Genomic DNA, 27,702 nt, shown 5'->3' on the forward strand with positions numbered 1-27,702 from the left:
TATATCAAGCAAGTAGAGGCATGCAAGCATTCAAATTGAGGCAAAGCAATGCAAATATCGAAAAGTTCATTCAAGCATCGTGATAACTATTGCTAATATAGATAAACCTAGTCCTGTACGTACGTGTTTAAACCTGTTTGAAAAATTTCAGGAAGGCTCATGCTTATATTGTAATTGATACATATGATTAATGAAAGGACAGCATGAAGTTTTGAACGTGTGTTTGGGTTTCTGTTACATGATGTCCGTCTGAGAGTAAGGGTGTGAGTGTCCGTGTAAGAGTACCTACATTATCGTTTGGTTCCAGTAAGCATTAAAATAACCCCGTAGGTCACACAAATAGATAAAATTATATGGCGTATTTTTCGAAAAGGGTTTTCAACACGGAAACTAAAGCCAATGTTGCAGAAGAAAGGAAGTGCAAATTAGCATGAATACAAGATATGTAACTATAATTGCATAGTAGGAGTAGTGAAAATGTATATGGATAAAAGAACTGACATTAATTCAGTTGCAATTGCAGAGCAACTTAAATCACATCAGGAGGAGGAAACAGTACGTACTGTACAGCTTGGAAAAATTAAGCAAAAAACACCGCCAAAACCACCATCTAAGCCTATTAAAAACAAACGGATTCTTATTTACCGACTGGGCAAGAGAAGAGTAAAAATTATCATTGTCAGCAAACACGTGAACAGCAATGTCAGCAACATCCTGTGGTGCGAGAGTTGTTATGCCTGCAACCCTCTCGGGCGATTCTTCAATTCCTTGTTTTGAAGAGGTATCGAAAGAACAGAAATCAATAGCAGATGACGAATCAGTTAATGACCAAGAACAAGCGCTGCAAGTCAAACCTGCAGATCAAGAAAACTATGGTGAGTTGTATTCTTTTCCGCAGCCAGAATCATATCAATATAACTTTTGATATAACAGAAGTCATTGCCTACTTTGGAAGGAAATATAATCAGCTATTTCAATCTTTCAGCTATTTTACAAGAAAAGACCTTCCGATGTACTATCACGCATATTATATTTATGATGAAGCAAGTAACGTGACTTGCACTTTCTAACCATAGTCTCCAGTTAATAGTAATCAAGTATGTGAGAGAGATACCACACTTTTGAGCAGAACATGATTAATGATCGTGAGTTACAACTAAATCTACGTTTACATCACTACTCAGCAAATATAGAAGGTGAAGCGTCACAGCAGATACCGTGCAACAAACCCTGCCAGATTGAGGAAAACCAGCAAGATGATGTTGAAAGTGATGGGAAGGAGAAAAGAAATGGCGGTCTGAAGGAGAGTAGACAGGTGGTGAAACTTGAAGTATTCAGTCAGAATTCAAAATCTCTTCTATTCCCGTTACGTGTATGTTATTGAAACTATTTGTGTATATCATGTGCCATACCTGTGTAAAGATCCCATCATGTATTGTTAGCGTATCCTCATCACATCATGTGAGCAAAGCCTAGTTACAGATTTCCAGTGAAAACTAAACAAAGCAAATTCAGAACTGTTGTGATTGTGATTGGTGATGTTCACATCAATGAACCGTTACTTATAGTTCATTTTCGTGTTTTGACAACATTCTAAGGAGATTCGATGATGATATGTTGTTACTGATACATTGGCGTAAGACAGATTAACCACGAATACTTGAACGTGTGTTTTGCTCATGACTATATCATGTTTGTGTATTTATTGGCGCCAAATGGTATGTGCAAGCATACTAACACTATTATTTGCTTGCAGTGGGAAAGATAAGCAAGCTCTTTTCGCTAAATTCAAAACAAACACTAAACGTAAAGCCTGAGGTCATTCGAGTTGATAATACCTTGTCAAATATTTTAAAATGATATTGCAAACTGAATAAAAAATCAACAGGTGATAATTTGATTTTCTTGCAATGAACAGATATCGAAACAACAGAAATCCATAGATGATGATCAGTTGGTGAACAACAACAGCCGAGCAAGCCTACAGATCAAGAAAACTACGGTAAGTGAATCTCTAGACCTGCTATACTTTCACACGCTGCAAAGTTATTTCAACATATTTTGACAAAAGAAAGTTCACATGCCTATGTTAGCGGGTATTTATTGGCTTCTTCCCATGGTGTTTGAAAACATGAAAACAAACTTTGACTACTGATATATAGCAAGTACATTGTCCATTTTCTAAAACTATATAGAAGAACTACGCAATCCTAAATGTTTGACCTGCTTTGGCATTCCTAATCGGCAGGTAAGGAAATAAAGTGTCCGAGCATGGGCTGTGTGACAAACCGTCGCAGGTAGGAGGAATTAATCAAGATGAGAGAGAAGTTTGGGGAAGGAGAAAGGAACTGGCGGTCTGAAGAACGGGAGTATAATACTTCAAGTATGTTTGTTTCTTTTGTCCTTCGTCATAGTCTTGATTCAAAGTAGATGTTTTTCCATGACTCCTACATTACGTCCACGATTTGTGTCTATTGTGTGCTACACCCTGGTAAATGTATCGTGTAGTATTTGAAGTGTTTCTTCATCATATCATTACAAGCAAACAAAAGAATGCGGACATTCCAATAAAAGTCATACATTGCAAGAGTTCATTCAAGCATCGTGATGTTCTTATATTATTATTATATCTTTATTTCGGACTTGAGCGTCCATATAATAGTCAAATAAGACAATAGTATGAAAATTCAATTACAAAATTAAATTATGGTTGAAAAGATAGAAAAATTGATTATATCTACATACATAATCCAATGGGTTTCTTTTTAAACAGACATTTAAACATAGAGTAACTTATTCCAGTGTTTTACCATCTCTGAGTTGAAATACAATGATTTATATACGTTCCGTACAATTGCATTGCTACTTTTCAAAGTCTTTGTCTCAGGCTGTTTATCTGATTTCTCAGAAGAGCATCAAAGTTGCTTATTCTATTAGATACAAACATTAGACTTGCGCTGCTCCGTTTCTCATAACCCAATAACAGTCGTGCAGCATTATTGTAAGCAACTTTCAATTTTCTCAAGACATTTGCATAATAGCTATTCCATATTGGTCCCCCATACAACTGATAACAATACGCTTTAAATAGAATGCATTTAACATGAAAGTACTCATGTGGAATTTTCTCATTAGCATATTCGCTACTACGTAAAAAATATCTCGTCTGCCGCTCAATGTCATCATCATCTCTGAAATGGTCAGTTAACACGAACCCTAGATGTTTTTTCTTAACAACAAAGGTTAATTTAACGCCGTTCAGATACACACATGGAATGCGCCGAATCTTACTGTGATTCGCAAACACGCACATACAGTTAGTCTTTTTACTGTTGAAAATGATGTCGTGAATATCACTATAATGAGTACAGAGATCTATTAACTTTTGTGTACCTTTGACAGAAGGACTAATCAAGCAGATATCATCCGCGTACATTAAGTGATTAACAAAAATGCCACCAATATTACAGCCAGTATTCAAGTTTGATAAGAGAACACTCAAATTATCAATATAGATATTAAAGAGCTTTGGTGATAAAATACCACCTTGCTTTACACCGTTGTGACAGTAAAACCCTCAGATAAACATGTACACCAACGAATAATAATAATTTGAGTTCGATACCATTTGACAAGAAATCTGACAAGGTAAATGGGAATTTTACGTTGAATTAATTTCTTGAAAAGCGTCCAATGGTTCACTCTGTCAAAAGCCTTAGAGGCGTCCATAAATGTAATAAATACATTACTACCATGTTGTCTATAATAATTGATAATTTCCTTCAAAATAAAGACGCACATATCAGTGGAATGTCCTGACTTAAAACCAAATGGTTATCAGTCGTTCCAAGATAAGAATCAATGTGACGCAATAAACAAGTTCAATTATTTTAGAAGCAATGGTGGAAAGTGCAACAGGACGATAATTGTTTTTATCTGTAATATCACTATTTTTGTCTTTGATAATTGGAACAAGGATAGTGTTAGAAAGTCGTCTAGGGCAAACTACATGGACAAGCATAGCTGTTAAGCACATACTTAGCAAAAACAGAAACTTTCTGACTGGCAAATATAAAGTGCTCAGCGGCAAGGTAATCTGAACCAGACGTTTTTCCAGTCTGTAGCTTACTAATTGCATCACTTATGTCACCTGGTAATACAGTGAAATTGTCTTGCAGTGAACAACTGTTCATAGCATCTAAAACAAATTCCTGTTCCTTATTATTGTTAACAGAATTATATATGTCATGATAATGGTTACGCCACATTTCAACAATATTTGCATAACCTGTACATCCATTAACATTATTTGGCCTACTCAAATTTTAGTATTGTTAACAGACTTCCAAAATTTGTCATAATTGCTAGAAGACAGATTTTTCGCCATAGCATCGGCTTTCATCTGTTCCTCATTACGGCGACACATACGCAGAGCATACTTAAACTGCGCATGCGTGCGGCGTTTAAGGTCATACAATGGACCTGTCCTGGGTTTACCAGAATCACGCCAGAGCTTAAACGAATCACGTGCAATAGAATGAATCTGTCTCACCGATAAGCCGTTATTTTTGCACGCGTGTTTAATCTTTTATGTAACTGTGTAGAAAATTCGCTGATCATATGTTACAGTCAGTGTTCACAAACACCTATGGAGCGGGGAGATTAGAGGGGCCTTGAAATCAATGGATGACTTATCTGGAGACCGTGTACCAAAGCCATGTATTAGAGACATGGTTTAGAATCAAAACAAAACAAAAAAAGACAAACAAAACAAAACAATTACAGGTGTTCACATAAGTTTGTCTATGACATATACAAACTTGATGCTTTTTATTATGCTCTTTCGGCCTATAATATAGAGACTCATTAAATATGCAAATTAGCTTTTGAGACTCATTTAATACGCAAATTAGCTTTTGACGGGCATGTCGTCCTCGTTATGCTGCTAATATAACTGAATTTAAGTATAGCCAACACACCAGAGAAGTGAATTTGATGTATTAAGCTTTCACATACGCCCTAATAACAAAACATTTAACAAATATGCAACTGTCAGTGAGAAATTAATTAGAAAAATATCCTTATCAAACTTTCAGTATGACTGAAACCTAAATATGATCAAAGAATACCAGGGGACCGGTAAAAATCAGTGCTTTCAGTATTGATTTATTACTTAATTACACATATTATGTCAGCTTATGTCAGTATGTCACGTTCATTAAGCTTCAGCATAATGAAACCAAGTATTATCAATAATCTCATAGGTCCTGTCAAAATCTGTGCATTACGTATTGATCTACGGAATAATAACAAAAATAAATTAAATATGCAAATAACTAAATACTCAGCATATCACGTGCATAGACTTTCAGAAAAGGTAGATCTGAGTATCCAAGACATTGATAACATTTAGTGCACTGAAACTTTACTGCATGGCCTGAATTATTCATTAAAATACAAATGTGCGTTTATTCCGCGAGCCATGTTACCAATCTTGAGATAAAGCCAATTGCATAAATTAATTAAATATGCAAAGGTCCATTAATGTTTAAAATCTGATCGGATCTAGATCTCCCAACGAATGGTTTTAATCTGATTGGATAGTCTTCCCAGGTGGACTGACTGACGAACTGGAGCTAGTATTTTCAGGTTGGACAAAGCTCGGCACTACAGTCGTACTGAAGTATATTTGATAGTTATTTTTAGTCTTCTTTTATTTCCCATCCTTTCAGCCCTTTCTGAAGGTATTTTGTTCGATTTATCATCATGGCCTCATAACTCTGGAAATTTTCATCATGCAACAAAACCCATCTTCCCTAGTATTCAAGGTATAAGAAAATATGAAATTGCTTCAAGATATGTTAAGTTTCAAAAATTTTCTTGCTCGGAAAAGGGTATGCTCCCTCCCTACACAGCTCCCGAATTTGTCTCTCTTTGTATCTAATTTCTCGACAGTTTATAGAACCATGCATTCAAATCATGCTATGTACCTTTTTGTATGTGCGTAAAATGTATAGCTTTAATAATTTCGGCAGGTTAGGGCAGGTCACCACGTTTCAGTTATTTATTTATTTTTTTACAGGAGACTCTAAAACATGTTCTGTCGTGTGGATAATTGAAATCTTATTTTCCATCAATCTTCCAAACACCAACAAAAAATTGAAGTCCCCAATCCATATAATCAAAATTGTTGAAGGCCCCAAATATTATCACTGAATCAAAAATATAACAATGAAGATAAATTCACACTGATGTGTTGCCTGTATAGTAGAATAATACACATGAGCCATCATGAATACAGGCGTACTGAATACAAGCAATGGATTCTTGACTGTTTTCATCTGTATATGCGCAGCTAAATATGGGCATGCTAATACTGAAAGTATTATAGGATTTCATGCCGTGTTTATATTCAATATTTTAGCCAAATATTTATTAAGCATGTGCACGCATACAAAATTCTGAACGCAGATGCTCGACACATCCTTTTTATGTTGCCCGCATAAATATTCTGTAGTGGTTATAGAAAAGTCGTCAACAGTTTGTAGAGCCATATTCCTAGGCAAGTTCTTAAATTTCTTCTTTTTAACTTTATCGGTGAACTTTTGGATTTATTAGTCTAAGCTGACTTGAGTTAATCCAAATCTGGCTTGGTCAACCTCCCGCTGAATAGCACCCAGGATGACGATCATGAGAGAGTATGCAAATTGTGATTCTTGGCTACAATTTGCCAAATACGGAAAAACTGAGCACGGCGACGTACCCCGCACAAAATTTAAAAGTAAAAACATGATTAGATGCTACTTATAACGTTTTACAAAATTGGTAAATTTCCGCATTCTGCTTATCAACACAATCTGCACATGTGTTATGTAACTGATGTTACTGTCAGTTGCATTTCAGTGTAGCCATCAATTGAAATTTCAATACACGATAACACTGCTGCCCATATTCAAACTCAGGCTGTGTAAACAAATTAAAAGTGTTTCAACATGACTTTTTAAAACATAACAAGAAAAAAAATTGCGTTGATACCAAGTACAATACTGAGATAAGATATCAACTTTAACTTATCTACTCACATCTTCAGTTACTTCAATGTACAATGTACACTTTGAAAACAAATACAGGTAGCCATATAAGTATAGATGTAAACTTTACTAACGTACAAGAAGATGCACGTGTACCATGGTCAACACTATTTTGTAAACATAGTTACACCTATTTTCCCTATTGGCCATCGGTTATTGATACTTTGATAACTGTAAAGACCTCTGGTCTTCCATGTGTTTCTCATCGGCCTGACCACGTGTATACGTAATACATGTTTCACTGTCATGAGCGTCTTATGACCCAAAGTGAGATTTCTTCAACTTCATAAGAAACAGAGCTGTCTCTGTCACTGTCACTGTCGTTGTGCAGTGACACTGACACTATCCGTAGCCAGTAGTAAAGTAGTAACTGACTTAACTTTGATAATTTTATTTTCAGTTTATCAACTTCGTACTTGTTGTACTCCCTATGGCGTGTTGAACTGCCAAGTATGCAGTTTGCCAACACATCCTGTATATGCGTAGTGTGCAACTTTATCCTTGACAAATGACTTTCAGTCCTGAAGATAATAAGTAGTAGACATCAATATCGAAAAATACCTGACATTAGTTTGTTGACATTTGCAGGTAGACCCCGAAGCACCTCATGCACAGCAAACAGCACATTTGCAACAGCAGAGCAAAATTAGGAAAACACCACCAAACCCCCACCTAAACCTGTAAAAACAAAGGAGATTCTTTTTTACCGACCGAGATACAGAAGACTAAAATGATCATTGTCAGAAAACACTTGAACATGAAAGTCAGCAACATCCTCTGGGCCCAGAGCAAACGTCATGTGTCCCTCAACATCCTGTAGTGGTCATTGGGCTTTCCTGTCATGAACAAGTACCAGAACAGCAGCATCCAATTGCAGCTGATGAACCATTGGTAAACAGCAACAGATACTGCAGGGCAAGCCTTCAGATCAAGAAAACGATGGTGAGTATGCCTCTTGACTATATTCTTGTTAGGAACCAGAGTAATATATGTGTAATATGGACATAAAGAAGTCACGTTCTAATATTTTGGAAAACACGGAAATATACTATATGGCATGTGGTATGGAATATTGATGGAATAGATATCTTAACTCATACTTTGCAAGAAAATTTCTGTAATTCTTCTGATAAAAGAACGATACCGCGCTCTATAAAATATAAATGTTGGTGATTTAAAATTTGATCCACGTTTGCACCCCTACTCAGCTGATAAGGAAAACGAAGTGGCTAAGCAAGAGCTGTGCGACAAACCAATGAGGACAGATGAAAGCAAGCACGATAACGGACAAATGTTAGGAAGGAGAAAGACACTGACGATCTAAAGAAGACAAGAAATGTGCAAGATAAAGTATGTTTCTTTTCCTATACTTTTAGTTGTATTTCAAAAGTAATTATTTATCCGTGACTTATCACTGCGTACGTGATTTATTTATGTGATTAGCTACATCATTTTAGAGATCCCAGCGTTTGTTTTAGCGTTTTCTCGGTACATTATATCAAGCAAGCAGAGGCATACAAGAATTCAAATTAAGGGACTGGTCAGTTTCTTCAGCCTGGGGGGGCCGGTGGATTCATGGGGGGGGGTCACCCTGTTTTTGACTTTGGTGATAGGGGGGTCACCATGTTTTTGAAATGCCCAATAGGGGGGTCAGTGTGTTTTTGAATTTTGAAACAGGCTCATCATTGCCTAAAATGCTAGTGTCAGCCACAAATTTCATCATTCAGTTGTATTTTTCGGCGCGCCCTTCGGGCGCGTAACTTTAATAATCAGTCATACTTTTCAGCACGCCCAACTTTACATATCAAGCATACATACATCAGAGATATCTGTATTTCAATATTTTTTCAGCGTGCTCTTCAAGCTCATTACTTTAATATATCAGATATTTTTCAGCATACCCTTTAGTGCATGACTTCATATCAGATAGGAGATATCAGGATGTTTCATATTTTTCGGCGCGCCCTTCGGGCGCCATACTTTAATAAATCAGAGATATCTTGATGTTTGCTAAGTGAAAGTGTACCATTATGAAATCTGCATTTCATATGAAAAGGATGACAAATTCCTGATACTTTTCTGTTCTCTCTATGAGAATTCAGTATGAGAAAGCAACATGCACAAATATTTCACAATATATATTTGATACAGTGACTTATTTTAGAGATAGAAAAATGACAAGATATCTTTCCTTCTCATTGATGCAATTATTTTCCTTTGTGTCACAGGTTTTCTGTAGGAAGATGCTTTTTTATGAACAAAAAAACAGTTAAAAAGGCAGTTTTTGTCATTATTAGCTGTGCTTTTATGGTTTCAATGTTACAAGAAAGGTCCTCTCAGACACTGTACACATCAGATTTGGCTAAAAAGCTCTCTATGGCTCCTCAGGAGATTTAATTGGATGGTTGGCAAGTCTTAACACCCATCAAAGTTTTTGATTCACTGCTTTTTCCTCTTTGATATTAATGATTGACATCCATTTCTGTACAACAGTTCAGGACATCTGGTTAAGCATAGAAAGTGTGAAATACATTCACAGCTCATTCAAAATACAGCTCATTCAAATGTACTGTATTCAAACTTTAAGATTGACACTTTGAAATTCATATCTTACAACTGACCATAATTTCATAAAACATGGAATGACTATTTAAAATATAAATATATGTAAATGTAAATATAATATATATATATATATATATATATATATATATATATATATATATATATATATATATATAATATAATATATATATATATATATATATATAATTTATGTCCACCTTTTGTTTTACCTATGTCGGCGCCGGGGGGGGTCACCCTGTTTTTAAAACTTGGAATAGGGGGGGGGGTCACCCTGTTTTCAACATTTGGAATAGGGGGTCAGCCACTTTTTGACGTCGGCAAAAATAATCCACCGCCCCCCCCCCCAGGCCGAAGAAACTGACCAGTCCCTAAAGCCAAAATTTAACAAGAGTTCATTTAAGCATTGTGATAAGTGATGTTAATATAGATAAACCTATAGTCAGGTGGCTTAACAAAAACATAGTTACACGGATCACAAAAGTGACAAATTTGCTACAGGGGTCGGCATATATAAGCAGATCAAAAATAGCTACTGCTCCAACTTTTTGGACACCGGAAAGTCTCGATCACGTCATAAATTCAAAATGGCCGCCTTATATTTCTTTAAAATGTTAAAATACGGTTAATTCAGGCAGTTTTCAATATTTTTTGAATAAAGTGACACAAGCATCCCGGAGTACACATAAAGATTTAAAATGGCAGATACAAATTATTATGATGACGTCATAAAGCCAAAAGGCCGACCAAATTCGTACAATTTGTATTGATTATACATAAACTCAAAATAAAAGATAAATGTTATGAAACTTAGCCAATAAACTCATCAAAAGTAACAAACTAATAATATAATTATTCTTTAAATATTGATTATTAACAATGGCCTCTGTCTGAAAACTGAATCAATATAAAGGAAATGAGGGCAACTTACGCATCGGTTCTACCTTTGAAAGTGTTACGATATAGTGACTAGATCAGTATGATTTCATGATAACGAAGATCAAGGTGAGAAACTTGCGAATCGATAGTGCTTTGACCTCGGTCATGTGACCTTGGTCCCCGAAAAAAGGTTTCATGTTTGTGATTTTGGTTTCTTGCTTTCTTTGTTTGAGAAGGTTTTTCCGTTTGATGAATTTTCTGTTCTTTTTGCCTCGGTTTGTGCTGTGACAGACACATAGTATTGTGTAACAGTTGTTTTCTTTTTGGAGGAAGTGCTGGCCTTGAAAAAGGCCATTTCGTCAGGGTTTTATGAACGAAGAAAAGACTTTATTTTTCTTGCTTTGGAATCTAGCTTACCTTGCTTTTTTACAGCTTCCGTGCATTTTGTGAAGAGCGTCTTTCCCTTTCGAGTTTGCTTTTTTTTTTTTTGGTCTAATTTGTTGTTTGGAAACCAACAACGTAAAAAATGCCAGGAAGCACATAAACAGAAATGGAAGGTAAGAAAAATAAGAACTGAGAATGATTCTCAGATTCATCAAAAACCTTAAAACCAAACTTAACAAATGTTGAAATCAAAGCATGAAGCATAGGCTTGGAATTTATTCCCACTCCGAAGTGCCCATAAAGAAATATTTCTCAACGAGATATCAACAAAATTATTCGTATCATAAGATTTTGGAATATTATGAGAAAAACAATCAATCAGACATCCGGTCAAAGTTAAGTCCATGTTGGATACTACTAATAACGGACGATCCGAAATTGTAAACTTATATATAAAGAAACTAAGATAAAGCGGAAATTCGATTTGAAACCACATCAGGAACAACATGACTCGAGCAGAAAAGACTGCTGTGAACACTCTATCAAAAACAATACAACAGATACATTAATGTAAGTGATAGACAGCTGCAAAATGTAAACTATTACTGTAAATAAAAGTAAGACTTGGCGACATTAACCATACGGTGAAAATATACATGAAACCATTAAAAACATGGCGACAAGAAAATAATTGACAATAATTGTGACTTACAGTTCCCTCACTCCCATTACTAGAATAATCCGTATACGATGATGGTATCTCCTTCCAAAAATACACAAAACCCGTGCAGAAGGAATAATCTATATCGAACGCCCTATAAGAAGTGGCTGTTCGAGCCCAGCAAACCAAATCTCAGATTGTCTAGACTTTTTCATGAAACAAATCGTCCAAAGACAACCAACACATGGATACAAAACTGCATAACAAGCTAGAATCATAGAAAACTCTATTCTGGTAACATTAGACGTGGTGTCAATGTACACAAACATGCCACAAAATAAAGCCATCAACGCATTGATCGTAGCGCTGGACTCTTAAACAGTACCAACCAACACATACTATATAAAAAATTACCAACAACGTACATGAAAGCCTTACTGTAGATAAATCTGAAAAACAGCTTACTTTAATTCAACTGAGAAAATATAAACAAATCGATGGATGCAGCATTGGCTCACCAGGAATAGCTGACATCGCATTCCGACTGAGCAAGAGAAGAGTAAAAGTAATCATTGTCAGCAAGCACGTGAACAGCATTGCCAGCAACATCCAGTGGGGCAAGAGTCATGCGTATAACCCTCTCAGGTGATCCTTCAATTTCCTTGCTGTAAACAGGTCTCAAAACAACAGACATCAATAGCAGATGATGAATCAGTTGGTGACCAACAACAAGCGCTGCAAGTCAAACCTACAGATCAAGAATACTATGGTGAGTTGCCCGTAAAACCTACAATATTCTGATCCGCAGACAGGGTCATATCAATATAATTTTGGATATAACATCAGCTATCTCTATCTGTCAGCTATTTTTTAAAATCCTCCCAATTTACTGTCAAGCATATTATATTTAATATTAATAAAGCAGGTGTCGTAACGTATACTTTGTAACCACACTCTCCAAGTTTCTGTATGAAAGAAAGATACCACACTTTTGAGCAGAACATGATTAATGGTCGTGAGTTTCAACTGAGTCTAAGTTTACATCTCTATTCAGCAAATATAGAAGATGAAGTGTCACAGCAGGAACTGTGCAACAAACCCTGCCAGATTGAGGAAAACGAGCAAGATGATGTTAATAGTGTGGGGAAGGAGAAAGGAACTGGTGTCCTGAAGGTGAGTAGAAATGCAAAACTTCAAGTATGTGTCTTTCTCGTGTTCTTTCAGTCGTAATTCAAAAGCTCTTCAATGCCCATCACACCTATATTAAAGGGACAAAGTCGGCCATTTTTCATGAATTTTGTTTGATACGAGATACTGTTTATATTGTTTGACATATTGAAAGATGCTGAATGAATAGGTGACCATGCGTGTATTCGACCCAAGTTTGAGACACGATACATGAAACCATCGGGAAAATGAATTAATGGTCATGACCATTAATTCATTCTCGCGATGATTTCGTCTATCGTGTCTTAAACCAGGGTAGAATGTCTGCATGGTTACGAATTCATTCAGTATCTTTCATCATATCAAACAATATAAATAGTATATCGCATCAGACAAAATTCATGAAAAAATGGCCGACTTTGTCCCTTTAATAACAATTGCGTATATCATGTGTTACACCTGTGCACAGATCCCATCATGTATTGTTAGCGTATCCTCATCATGTCATATGAAGCAAACCAGATTTACAATGAAAGCTAAACAAAGCAAACTCCGCAGTGTTGTGATTAAGATGACTGATATTCAAATCGATGAACCGTTACTCGTAGCACATTTGCGTATTAAACGTTTTGGCAAAATTCTAAGAAGGTTCGATTATGATATGTTGTAACTGTTATATTGGATTGAACGAATTAGCTACAAAAGATTGAACGTATGTTTAGCTCATGGTTACATCATGCTTGTGTATGTGTTGGCGCTCAATGGTATATGACAGCATAATAACACTTTTCTTTGCTTACAGTAGGAAACAAACACCCTCTTTTCACTTAATTCAAAACAAATATTAAAAAATACTTTGTATGAGTTAATTCGAGTTGATGGAACTGTGTCCAATTTTTAAAAATGATATTGCCAAACTAAATGAAAAATAAATGTTATAGAAAGGTAATACAGATTAGCGAAAACGCATGAAATGTGTATTTGATAGCAAGTCTAACGTACATCGACAAAGATAGGACTGATGACATTGCTTGAGTTAAAATTGCAGGAACAACCTGAACCACATCAGGAGCAGCAGAAAGCACATGCACAGCAGCAGAGAGAAACTAAGAAAATACCTCTAAAACCACAACTCAAACCTGTTCAAAACAACAGGGATCCTTATTTACCTACCGACGTAGAGAATAAAACTGATCGTTGTCAGCAAGCACATGAACTGCAATGTCAGCAACATCCGGCCGGGTCAGAGCAAGAGTTAATTATCCCGCAACCCTCTCAAGTGGTCCTTGGCCTTCCTTGCCATGAACCGGGATCGAAACAACAAATACAACCAATGGCTCCTGAACAACAGCAAGCACTGTCAGGCAAGCCTACAAATCAAGAAAATTATGGTGAGGGCCCTCTAGACCTACCATATTCTTTTTAGCAGCCAGAGTCATAACGATTTAATATTGCACAAAACAGGAGTGAGCCATTGACTTAAGCGGGTACTTTCTAGAATGAGACATCTCGCCACAATTTCGGGAAACCTGCAAATGTACTATAAAGAGTACAGCATTTAATATCGATGAAAAAGTTAATATGTTATAATTTTCAAGTTAACTTTTAATTTTTTTATTTCTCTATAGGAAAACGGAACGATATTGTTGAACAGAGTGTAGATGTTGGTTGTTTAAGTGTTTACCTACTTTCTGATAAAGAAGATACATTGTGTGAGCAGAAAGTGAAGGACAAACCATTGCAGTCGGAGAGTAACAAGCAAGATAACGGACAAAGTGTGAAGAAGGACAAAGCAATTGGGGACTTGACGAAGAGGAGACATATTAAACCTCAAGTACGACGCTTTCTGTTACACTTTCAGTATTTTTAAAAATTATTCATTTTCCATGACTCGTCTATGTTACTGACACCAAGTCCCGATACAAGTTTTGATAATTGTGTTCAATTTTCTGAAATAATCTTTCTAAACTGAAACTAAAAACTTGATTTGACGGAAAGTAAGAAAACACTACTAAAATTTACAATCGAACCTGATCGGAGCATAAACGATTCTCATTTACAAATTGAGCTGCAGCCGACTGAACATTATCATTGTTGGAAACACATAAACAGCAATGCAGCAACCTCTAATGGTAAATACCAAGAGTCCTTTTGCCTGCAGCCCTCCACAGGCGACCATTTGATTTTCTTGCCATAAACAGATGTCGAAACAACAGAAATCCATAGGAGACAATAAATCAGTTGATGAACAACAACAAGCACCGCCAAGCTATCATACAGATCAAGAAAACTATGGTAAGTAGGTCTCTAGCCCTACAAATACTTTCATAATCTGATAAAGTTGTTTCAGCGTAAATTTGTCACAAGAAGGGCCATGTGCCTACGTTAGCGTGTATTAGAATGGCTGGTTCCGTAGTTTTTGAAAATCTGCAAATAAACTTGAACTGATACATAGCAAGCAAATTATCCGTATTCTAATACTCCATAGAAGAACTATATCACCTGCAGAGCAGAGCATAAATGTTGGTGATTAAAAAATCTATCCACTTTTGCACCCCTATACAGCTAAGAAAGAAAGTGAATCGACGAAACAGGAATTGTGTGACAAACCGTGGCAAGTGGAAGGAAAAAAGCGAGATGACGGAGAAAGGGCGGGGAAGGAGAAAGGAACTGAAGATCTGAAGAAGAATGGAAATAAGAAACTTCAAGTGTGTGCCTTCTTTTATACTTGGTCTTGATTCTAAAGTATATATTTTTCCATAACCCTACATTCCTAACACGAATTGTGTATATTATGTGCTACACCCTGGTACAAGTCTCGTAAAATGTTACACGGTTTCCTCATCACATCATATAAAGCGGACATAACAATGCAAATATTCCAATATAAGAACTATATGCAAACTATGCAAATTTCCAATCAAGGATTGTGATGACTGGTGTTTGTATGGATTAGTCTTTACTTTGTATGTGTGTTCAAACTTTTTGGAAACTTTGTAAGAAGATTGAATTTCAATGTTGGTGTGTTCAAAAGCGCCTGTGGAGAGACGGGAGATTGGATTCGGGGACTTGGAATAAACGTTAAGACTCAAGTTGAAATAGTATACCAAAAGGAATGCATTAGGAAGGTAATGCAGAAGCAAAAAACACAGGTTTTTACACAAGTTGATTATGTTATATACATTCTAGATGCTTACTGTTGATCATAATTGCCAAATTAAAAAATACGCAAATCACCAAATAATCAGCGGCATGGTATCCTCACTAAACTACCAAAATAACGTCAGACAACTGATAATTTCACGGCATTGGACTTTGATATAATAGCAATAAAGCACGCCTAGCGACGGTATACCACGAGATTTCGACCAGTTCACGACATATATGCACGAGCGATAGTGAGTCTATTTATGAAATGAACTAGTCAAAATCCAGTGGTATACCGTGGCTGGATGTGATTTATTGCTATTATATCATAACAGTATATTGAAATTCTGGTATGGAACGTCACAAAAGGATTTTTACTCTTGCCGAAAGCTCTCGCTTGTGCCAACCGTGGTATATCGCGATATGCTATTGTTCTTTCCACGCCTCGACCAAGATCGCTTCATTTGTGCGATCAATATTGGATATGACATATATAATTATATATAATCCCATGGTATTTTTCTCTGTTTGACGTCATCGTATACGAGTGTTTTTCGCGGAGCCGTACAACTTCGAGCCGAAGGCGAGAAGTTGTGCAGCTCCGCGAAAAACACGAGTATACGATGACGTCAAACAGAGAAAAATTCCATGGGATTATATATTTATCACATGAACAGTCTTCTTATTTTTCTTTGATGTGGATGGATCAAAATTATTGTAACAAATTGCATGATTTTTATCGCGATTTTGTGTTTTATTTACGCGGATTACTTACATTTAATGAGTAAAGCGGTCCGTCACCCAGGAGATGTGCAAATGTTTACAGGTATACTTTCATTCATAAATCCCATTAAGCTAAAAATTTGATACATGGAATGGTATCTCCACCAATCAGACATACGGATTCGGTCACGTGCGCGTGTCAATCATTGTCTCGCGCTGGAGCGATGCCAAGGCAAGTCTGCCATCGGCGGACATAGTTTTCACCGCGCTGGCGACGGATAACGATAGTATTTTGAGTTATTTAGAATATTTACAATTATATTTATAAAGCGAATGCAACGGCACGATCGAAACAGTAGTGATCATTCTTAGAGATGCTGTGGCTTTTAAAATATCACAAGTTTATGGCCTTGGCGAGCCCGAAAGTTTCAGATCGATGACACAGTACACACACAGTGTACGCTTGTAGCATGTGTAGGCCTACAGTGGGCACTGCGCGTCACCGCCTCCGCCGGTGGCCATCTCAGTCGTCAATGTTTTCGTCATACGGACTTTGATATTTGCTGTGACACATATATCCCCCGTAGGTACTTCCCAATTTTGTTACTTGACGGGAACTCTGTTCTGTTGTGAGTGTTGTCCGAGTCAACTTTCGAAATGCATCGGATTCTACAGCGCTGCACTGCAGAGTTTACGCTACAGGTCGACAGCTCAGGTTTGATTCCGATCGAGAAACAACGGAATAATTTGTGTGATGAAGGAAATTTATCGTTGTTCGTCGATATTTGTGCCTTCTATGTCGCTTTCCCGAAGTTTATACGGAATTCATTTATTAAGTTGAACTTTCGTTGAGGTGTGTCTTTCGAGTTTATCGCCAACCGGGATCGCCAGGTACGACTTCGCTTGGCGATCGCCAGTATAGTACGACGCGACGACGTCCACGTCCACATTGAGCCTTGCGACTGAGCCGTGACGTTACTGAGCCAAACGATCGACGTTATCCTCATTCGATTCTTTGGGATAGCTAAAGCTTTAGCGACTCGAAATTTCGTTGGGCATGCCTTCTATGTTTCCGTATCTGGATTTGTCGGGTCACCTTTTTGTCAAAATGTCATGAGAGCACGGTATCGATCACGACAAATCGGTCTGTGTCGCGACGTGCACGTACGAACGGTACCATTGCAGGAAAAAAGTTCCGGTTGATGACGTACAACAGCAGTAATATGGATTTCTTATCGTGCTGGTGTACGTCACATAGGTGGAGATACGGGCCAGTTCATGTGATAATACGTAATATTCCATGGCCATCTGCTCTAGCTTATGGTGTATATGTTTATGAACTTCTAAGATACTGTAGATCTTACACTTCCTATTCATATCAAGGACTTTCGTGTTAGACACACTCCATTTACATTAAAGCTAGTGGGACAGGGATTCACGAAAATAGACTTTCAAGATCCATTTAGAGGTTTAAGGGAGATATGAAGATAATTTTTTCCAAATATGACACATTTGTTGCCCAAATGATAAGTGACAACATTCCCAACTTTGACTTTATACACTGATTCAGCAGCTATACTGGATTACTATTGATTTTGTCAGTTTTAGGCAGTTCTTGACTATTGTAGTATGTTAGCTTGGTATGTTTACCCTTTCAAGACACCCAGTAACACAATGTTGTAAATTCAGCAAATGCTCGAACTAATGCGACCAATGCATGTATTTGTACATTGCGCCTGATGTTTAAAATATAATTAACGAAATTACTCTTATTCGTGAGAAAACATGTATACAGAAACGAATTTCCAATGTACACACACACATTACATTATGTATATAATACATTGGCCACATATAAGTATGCATACATATGCATACACATAAACTACACACACGGACATAGTGTATTAATTCCTACATGTAGAATACATAGATACATACATAGATACATACATAGATACATACATACATACATACATACATACATACATACATACATACATACATACATACATACATACATACATACATACATACATACATACATACATACATACATACATACATACAGACAGACATACAGACATACATACAGACAGACATACATACATACATACATACATACATACATACATACATACATACATACATACATACATACATACATACATACATACATACATACATACATACATACATACATACATACATACATACATACATACATACATACATACATACATACATACATGCATGCATGCATGCATGCATGCATGCATGCATGCATGCATGCATGCATGCACGCACGCATACATATTTATCAGATCAATATCTGTAGCAGGTTCCAAAAAATTTGGTACCATAACGTCAGAGTTATATCACTTATCACAGAGTTCATTAAATATGCAAATGAACCCTCAATTAGCATTACACTACTTAATGCTTCACAGACACAGTTCAAATAACTGCAGCAGATTTCATAAAATTTGCTATAGTTATTTTGGTGTTCTATAACTAATTTTAAAACTTCATTAACTATGCAAATGGGCTGTTTATTCACACGATACTTTTCAATTCTTCTCGGTAAAATTAGATATCCATTAGATTAATATTTGTAGAAGATATCAGCAAATTTTGTAAACGAATTTGGAGTTATATCACTCGTTATATCTCTAAAGTTCATTACATATGCAAATGAGCAGATAATTGACATGACACTCACAGTATCATCATTATGTTCTCAGATGGTCATGAGTGAACAGTTTCATGACATTTTGCGCAGTACTACCTGATATATGTCACCACTGTCATTACTGTCTCCGTAAGAAACCATTATATGAAAAAATATATCTCATAACTTCATCAATACGCAAGCCACACTAACCAAAATGCAATTAGTTCTTGCCATTGGCATTTGATACCTGTCTATCCATTCTGACTGGAATCCGTTCAGGCGTTCTTGAGTGTTAGTGTAAACCGACAGACAGACAGACCACCAGTCACATACACACACGAACAGACAGACAGACAGACAGACATCACTACTACACGTGTGTGAATACGTGAGCTATAGAGCTATATACATGACTTCATTTAAGTTGGTATATTGTGTTATTTTTTTAATTTTGAAAATGATATTCTGGACAATGAACAAAATACTGGAAAAAAAGTAATACCAATTAGCAAAAAGGGAAATTTGATAGTTAGTAGTAGCAATTGTGAACACAAGTGCTCAGAATGTTCACGTTAAAATTGCAAAAACAACCTAAACCACATAGGGAGCAGCAATGTAAACAGGTCATGCGCAACAGCATGGGAAAATTAAGAAAATGCAACTAGATACGCCATCTAAACCTGTTAAAACCAAATGAGATTCGTATTTACTGACAAAGGTAGAGAATCGAAATGGGCATTGTAAGCAAACACATGAACAGCCAGCCATGTCCACAACATCCAATTGTTCCAAATTTCAACCCTTAGGTAATTTTTGGATTTTCTTGACATGAACAGGCATCTAAAAAATCAATAGCAGATGATGATAATGATGACGATGATGATGATGAATCAGTTAGTGAACTGCCGGTCAAGCTTACAGATCAAGAAAACTATGGTGAGTGACCCTTCGATACTACTAACAGCATTCAGATTCACTTAAGAACAATATGGGACATACAAGTCACATCTTACTTTGATAGGGACTAGAGTTAGTTATCGCTGTACATTTTTGAAAACCTGCAAGTTTTCTACAAGTATATTGTTTTTAAAATCGAGCTGACAATTATCTTAACTTATAATTTGCAAGCAACTCTCCATTCCTTTTCATTTTACTATAGAAGAACGATGCAAAGCTGTTGAACAGAATATAGATGTTGTTGATTTAAAAGTTGACCTACTTTCGGATAGGGAAGATGAATTGTCAGAGCAGACAATGTACGACAAACTGTTGCAGGCGGCGGGAAACAATCAGGGTGACGGACAGTGTCGGAAAACGGAGAATGGAACTGACGACTTGAAGAAGAGGGGGCATGTAAAGCCTCAAGTATGAGTTATTTTTTTGTACTTTTTGTCGTAATTAAAAAGTACTTATTTTCTATAAGTGTACCATTATTTCACTATTCCCACGAATTCTGCTTGGTATTTCCTACATCTTGTGTTCAGATCTTATAGTGCATAGTCAGTGTTTCTTCGTCACATTATGGCAAGCAAACATACGAACGTAAGCATTCTATAAGGCTAAACAGTGCTAATATCGAAAGGACTCATTTAAGCATTGCGATGTCTGATTATCATATCGATAAAAGTATATTTCTTTGTACGAGTTTAAACGCTTTTGTAATTTGTTATGAAAGAAAGGCTACGTTCACAAGCACTTTGGGACGTAAGTTAGGGTAGAGGGGAGTTATTGAGAGGAAATCAAAATACTATGGTAATGGAAGAGGGGCTTAAAAATATTGCCCCTAATAAGAATTTCATAATGAACCAATATTTAAGACAAATATTACATAAAAAGCAAGTTTAACAAAACAGGCACACAGTTTTGTATTTATTGTACACGCATTGATAGCAATAGTATTTGTTGTTTTAGTGTACTTTTGACTGGATAGGGCACAAGACACATGACACACACCGTGTAGCCATTTAACTAAGAATCTACTTCGTTAACATAATCATGTGGGCATACTACACGCTATTGGTTAATATTGAACTTTAGATATTGTCTTATCCAGATGGTTTATATAACTTATCAGTTGTTCATGTATATTGGTAAATATGCCACGTTACTTTCCGCTTCGCTTATGTGTGAGATCAGAGTTCACAGTTCATGGCGTAGAGTTCAAATGAGTTCAGTTGTTTTCTGAACATATATAGTACCCAAATAAATGCAATCTACTCTGCCGAAAAGGGGGTTTGGAGATAGACTGCTCGCATTCCTCAGTGATTTTTATACATTATTCTGCCTTGTCACAGTATGTCACAGTACAATCATTGTTCATTATAATACAAAACATAAATAGTAAGGTCATTCAAATCTATATACGTTTTCCAACCTTTGGAAAGGATTTTCTAAACTAGGAACTAGGACTAAAGTCAATGTTGCAGAAACGAAATAAAAATTGGGAGCATCTCTCTCTCTCTCTCTCTCTCTCTCTCTCTATATATATATATATATATATATATATATATATATATATATATAATATATATATATATATATGAGATGTAAATTTTACAAGATTAGTAGTAAAAAAGAAGGATAGGGATAAAATAATAAGCATTATTTCAATTATACTTGCAGGAACAACCTGATAAGCAAACAGATTATACTCAACAACAAGTGAAAATTAAGAAAACACCGCCAAAACCACCCCCTAAGCCTGTTAAAAACAAACGACATTCTCATTTACCGACCAAGCCAGAGAAGATGAAAAAACAAGATCATTGTCAGCAAACATATGAACAGCAATGTCAACAACTTCCAGTGGTGCTAAAGCAAGATTCGTTTGGTCCGCAACCCTGTCAGGTGGCCTTTGGGTTTCCTTTGCATGAACAGGTATCGAAACAACAGCAACCAATTGCAGATGAAGAATCAGTGGATGGAAATCAACGAACACTACCAGGCAAGTTTACAGATCATAAACACTATGGTTAGTGACCCTCTGAACTAGTATATTCTTATCAGCAGCCAGAATCCTATCAATACAATATTTTACATAAAAGAAGTTACACACTAACTTTACTGGCGACAAGAATCAACAGGCTCTGCACAGGTTTTGTAAACTTATAAATATACCATCCAGCATTTGTTATTATAGAAATAACGGGTTACGCGCTGACCATTAACGTTTATTTATGGGCAAGGGCGAGAGGAAAGCCAAAAATTAACGGGCGAGGCTTGCCGAGCCCGTTAATTTGGCTTTCCTCGAGCCCGCGCCCGTAAATAAACGTTAATGGTCAGAGCGGAGTCTGTTATTTCCATTATATTATCAACGAACCGGAGAAAACCGTCCAAATTTTGCGAAAATTTTTGGAGCGAACGACAACTGGGCCCAAGAACTGAGCAATACGCGACGCACTGTCACGCGCGCTGTAAAATATTGGCAGATCCGGAGATATTTTTCAAAAAAAAGTATCTCAACCTGGCTAACAAGTGCTCCATTTTATTTTGTGATTGATTATGATTTACGTTTGAGCTGTAAAGTTACGATACTTTGAGTTGTTAATCTTATTATTCATATTCACGGGCATGTAAATAGACCATTACTGTGTATTTGTGGTCAGTCTCATGGTTCAGCTCGACCAATCAAAATGCGACAGGCAGGGCATGGTAATATAATAGATAATTGTGGTAACACTATCTTAACTTCAATAGGCAATTTCACTACAGATAAGAATGATGCCATGCAGTAGAGCAGAATACAATGCAGGGGATATAAAAACTTAATCTACTTTTGCACCCCTATTCAGCCAACAAAGAAGATGGCGTGTCTAAGGCAGGGAGTGTATGACAAGCCGTCGGAGATGAAGAAAACCAAGCAAGGTGATGGACAAACTATCACGTTGGAACAAGAAAGTGGTGATCTAAAGGAGAATAGAAATACGAAACTTCAAGTACGTTTCTCTCCCCTTCAGTTTTAGTCGTAATTCGAAAGCAGTTATTTTTTTCATGACCATGGAGGATTTGTATATGTTATGTGCTACACAAGTTGGACAGATTCACCAACGTGTTGTTACTAGTTTCTCGTCACATCTTATCAACTGTATTAATTGTACAATTTCAAAGCATTCCAATGAAAGCTAAACGATCCAATTGTCAGAAGTGCCCATTCAAGAACTGTGATGGTTTATGTTTAGTTTACCTATACTTGTTCGTATGTGTATAAACTTTTCGGCAACGGTTTAGTAAGGTTTGATGACCATATGTTGTAACTGACACATTTGATTAATCACGGATTAGTATCTTATGCTCTAAAATGTGTTCGGGTCTCAGTAACATCATATATGAGTAGTCTTGACGCCTAAGTGTCTGTGTAAGCACATATACATCATCATATGCTTCAAGTAGGTAGATGAGCAACCCTTTCTCAATAAGATCAAGAAATAATGCGAAACGGTCTGATGTCATTCAATTGGTATATTTATGTCCAATGTTTTTGAAAGGATTGTCCATAATGAGAAAAAGGCAATGCTACCAAATGAAAAGTAAATGCGTGATATGTGAATGTAGTAGCAAGTAGTAGTAAACATTAAGTGTTGAAAACGGACATATCAATTCACTTACAATTGCAGGTACAAAGTACTCTACAACAGGAACAGCAAACACCAAAATCGCAACTGTACCAGCGGACAATTAAGAAACGCCACCCAAACCACCACCTAAACGCACAAAAAACAAAGAAAATTCTCATTTGCCGATCAAACTAGAGAAGAATGAGGATCATAATCGTCCGGAAACACATAAACAGCAATGTCAGCAACATTCTGTTGTGCAACAACTAGAGTCTGACGGTCGGCAACTTAGCCAGATTCGGTCTTATCTCGCCATAAAGAAGTATCACAACCACAACGAGTAAAGTCAAACTGATGAAGCATTTGGTGAAGAAGAACAACAACAAAGCAAGCCTGAAGCTCAAATAGACATCGGTGAGTTGAGCATCAGATCATGCCATTTACCATTTCAAAAGGAACCAGAATCAACACGGTTGTCACTTTTGTGCAAACTAAAAATTTACCGACACCTCGACCTCAAATGATATGCAGCATAAATTTAAATTTAAAAATAATACCTATCTAAAGAACGACTTCATTCATGTGCGAATAGTATGACGATGGACATCCTGCGATTATAGTACATTTCCGAATATCGGAGGTTTTTATTTATTTCAGCGGTAGGCGATGATGTTAGCACGTGGAAAAGCCATTTGACATCACTCGGATTTTTGTAGAATGTTGAAGTTGACCTTGACAATATTTTGAGGTTAGGTTGAAAACAGTAGTACAGAAGTACCATTACTAGATAGTTTGCCGGTTGACTTTCAGATAAAAATGAAATGCCAAGTAAAATTACGAGCCAGTCAGTGCTGTACCACAGACGTCTATCGTTGTCTTGTAGCAGGTTTAAAGTCAACAAAAAGAGATTTGTAGTCTTGATTTACAGGGAATATGAGAATGCAGCTGCATTGCCATAAGCAACAGACTACCGGTACGTCTTTAAGGGGCGCAGCCAACCACACTGTCACTGCCAACTTTGATCTCAGGATGAGTTGGTTCCATTGCCGGTTCCATGGTAAACGGAGGTCATCACGTCGACATTTTTGACCACCCAATAGTTTTGTTCGTTATTCGTTTTCACACTTGAGGACTTTTTACATAAAAATTAACCTCTTTGTTAGCGAAACACTTATGTGTTGAGATCGCCTTATCGGCGGTTCTACAGCTACCAGCTAGGTTGTTCATACGTACAGCCCTATAAGTGGACAAACACGCGGTAGGGTCGTACGATAGGTCCTTTATATAGTCCCTAACTGTCGATCAGTGAAATAAAGGACACGTCATTGACGCAATTGCAATTCTTTGTTACCGTTGTCGGAAATACAAATTTTTGTTCTAATCAGCATCAAAATGCCCCAATCAAACGGCAGAATGTCCTGTTTAACCATGCAACATTACATGTAAAAATTCAGTTATACCTTAAATGTCCCATTGAAATGGAAATCCCGTTTATCGGGATGGCGTTAAATCGGCGGCGACTTTATTGGTATATTTCAGGATTCAGAATATGATGAACAGCTCCACCACAGCAAACTACTTCAATACAGAAGTTAAATGTATTACACTGACTATATGGTACTTCGTTTAATCCATGATACAGGAAACAGATATATTTAAAGGCAGATGGGAATTATACACGGTCGTCAGTACTATGTAGTTACTGATTGGCCCCAATGCTCATTGATTTTGTACCCAGAAAGGTGTGAAATTAGGATCGTTGTGGAAACGGACGTGTTCATTTTTACCAAAAAAGGTGTAAAATCGGGTGGTTCTAGACCCAAAAACCGTACTTATACACTACTGACTAGTCAGGCGAAAGACTGACACACCACTGGCCAGTCGCTTCATTCAGCTGAAGCAACATCAGCAGCATTTTAAGTAGAGGCACAATCCAGGTCATCAAAGTAGATAACACTTTCAAACAGATCTTGAAGATGAATTACTCCATACCACGACTACTCTTGTCCCGAACATCTGTCTGTAAAAGTCGCCTTTCTACTATCCTTCGAATTAACTTATCAACAGCATTATGATCATTTTCATCACCATTCCCCTGTATCGCCTTTCATCCAGTTTCCTGGAAAATATGTGATTTTTAGATCTATCACATTTTATTTTACATATCCTTGACCAAACTTGCTCTGGTTTTAACATTTTTCACAATCGTTATAACTTTCTCATTGAGTATGAAATCTTCAAAACTTCTCTGAGAAGTACCGCACTCTGCCCTGGCCTTATTTTAGACCATGATGTGCGTATTGAACGAATTATATGCATGTTTAATCACTAGCGATCAGGAGAGCATCTCATCATCAAGTAGACGATAAAACCCTTACCGTGAGCAAAAGGAAAGTAACACCGACGGACAAAAGAAGCATTCTCCTAGAGGGACTGCCAGATGACACTAAAGCAGCTGACCTTGAGCATTATATCGGAATCTGTACAGGTGTAGACGATACGCCGGACATATTATTCGGTGACAAAGCTGGCACTGTTCTTGTCCGATATCAAGAAGAATTGACAGGTAATGAGAGGTTGTGTGAATCAGGCTTGTGTACGCCTGAAAATCAATGATTGTGAATTGGACTATTAACCTTTATTATTTTTTTCTAGGATCCATTTCACGAAAATGTTCAGAGCTAATGAAAAATATTGCTTAATTAGCAGAGGCACAATAACCGGTTTGATACAATGATGCTGTCACATGTAAACCTCACAGAAATATTTCTACTTGTAATAATAATTACGACACATAGGTATTTGGTGCTAATTGTCATATGGCAGTCTTCCAAAAGTTTACACTATGTTTAGTGATGCAGCTGGAGTCTCATCCCCTTGGAGATTGACATTTTGTGGCGTAATTTCTATCACCGAACGATATTCATATTCCGTTTCATATATATGACCCGAAAACAAGTTACTCTCGAAATTACTTCCGACAATCGTTACCTCGTTACTGTTTTCCTCACATGGAGGTCCTCCTATTTATCCAATAATATCGCCCACAATGATACTAAGTTTATACGTAAATTCCTAAACTCCGTAAAAAGAAGATCTAGGATTTTGTTGCAGTGATCAGTATATGGTCAACCGCCAGCCGCGGAGCACGCATGATGCAGTAAAAATATACAGTTACGTAAGGGAGCTTTTTTCTTCTTCGGATGTAATTCGAGGTGTATGATAGGTAAAGCATAGACAGTAACCTCTACTGTCTATGCGTACAGTAGAGATGAAGTAGATTGTGTAACCTAATTATTTATATCAGTGTATTATTTTTTGTTACTTAGATTTAGACGAGGTGATACACAGAATTAAAGAGAAAACATTTGAACAAAAGTCACTTAAGGTCAAGACAATTGAAGTGTCTAACTGCATTCTGGTGAAAGACCTTCCCAAAAATGCCAGTGAGGACGTAATTATGCTGTACTTTGAGAGCAATAAAAGGAGTGGTGGTGGCGATGTCCGTGAAGTAAAGTTGAAACCGGAAAGAAATTCAGCCTTGGTTTTTTTTGAAGACCGAAAGGTACTGTACATGTTCATGTCTATGAAACCATGATAGAACAGTTCGAGTATTACATTTCGAATTTGTATAAATTACTTTTGTTGATATGTTGTAATTAATCACTATAAAGTAAAGGTAAACTGTCTGAAAATCATAGCAAAACTTTATCCGCTATGGTCCTTATCTATTAGACACACGAAATAATTGATACTATCAATATTAACACAAAGTCACGTTTGCGGAGAATGGATATCATTGTTATATGTTCCAATTCGTTAATGTAATATATGAAAATG

At 36.7% G+C, this 27,702-nt stretch overlaps 1 protein-coding gene across 1 annotated transcript; it reads left to right on the top strand.

Moving 5' to 3' along the window:
- The first annotated feature begins 1,401 nt into the window (after window positions 1-1,401).
- LOC139143169 (involucrin-like) lies at window positions 1,402-27,465 on the top strand. The gene is made up of 17 exons (XM_070713304.1): window positions 1,402-1,461; window positions 1,919-2,002; window positions 7,680-7,771; window positions 8,390-8,441; window positions 12,274-12,367; window positions 12,653-12,771; window positions 13,814-14,156; window positions 14,394-14,599; window positions 14,967-15,060; window positions 15,331-15,473; window positions 20,146-20,245; window positions 20,469-20,674; window positions 21,932-22,280; window positions 23,101-23,244; window positions 23,923-24,276; window positions 26,195-26,428; window positions 27,192-27,465. Exons 1-14 carry the CDS (start codon window positions 1,402-1,404, stop codon window positions 23,139-23,141), a joined length of 1,983 nt encoding a protein of 660 aa, XP_070569405.1. The 3' UTR covers window positions 23,142-23,244; window positions 23,923-24,276; window positions 26,195-26,428; window positions 27,192-27,465.
- The last annotated feature ends 237 nt before the right edge of the window (window positions 27,466-27,702 follow it).

The sequence above is a fragment of the Ptychodera flava genome, chromosome 11 (assembly GCF_041260155.1).
Source record: "Ptychodera flava strain L36383 chromosome 11, AS_Pfla_20210202, whole genome shotgun sequence".
Lineage (NCBI taxonomy): Eukaryota > Metazoa > Hemichordata > Enteropneusta > Ptychoderidae > Ptychodera > Ptychodera flava.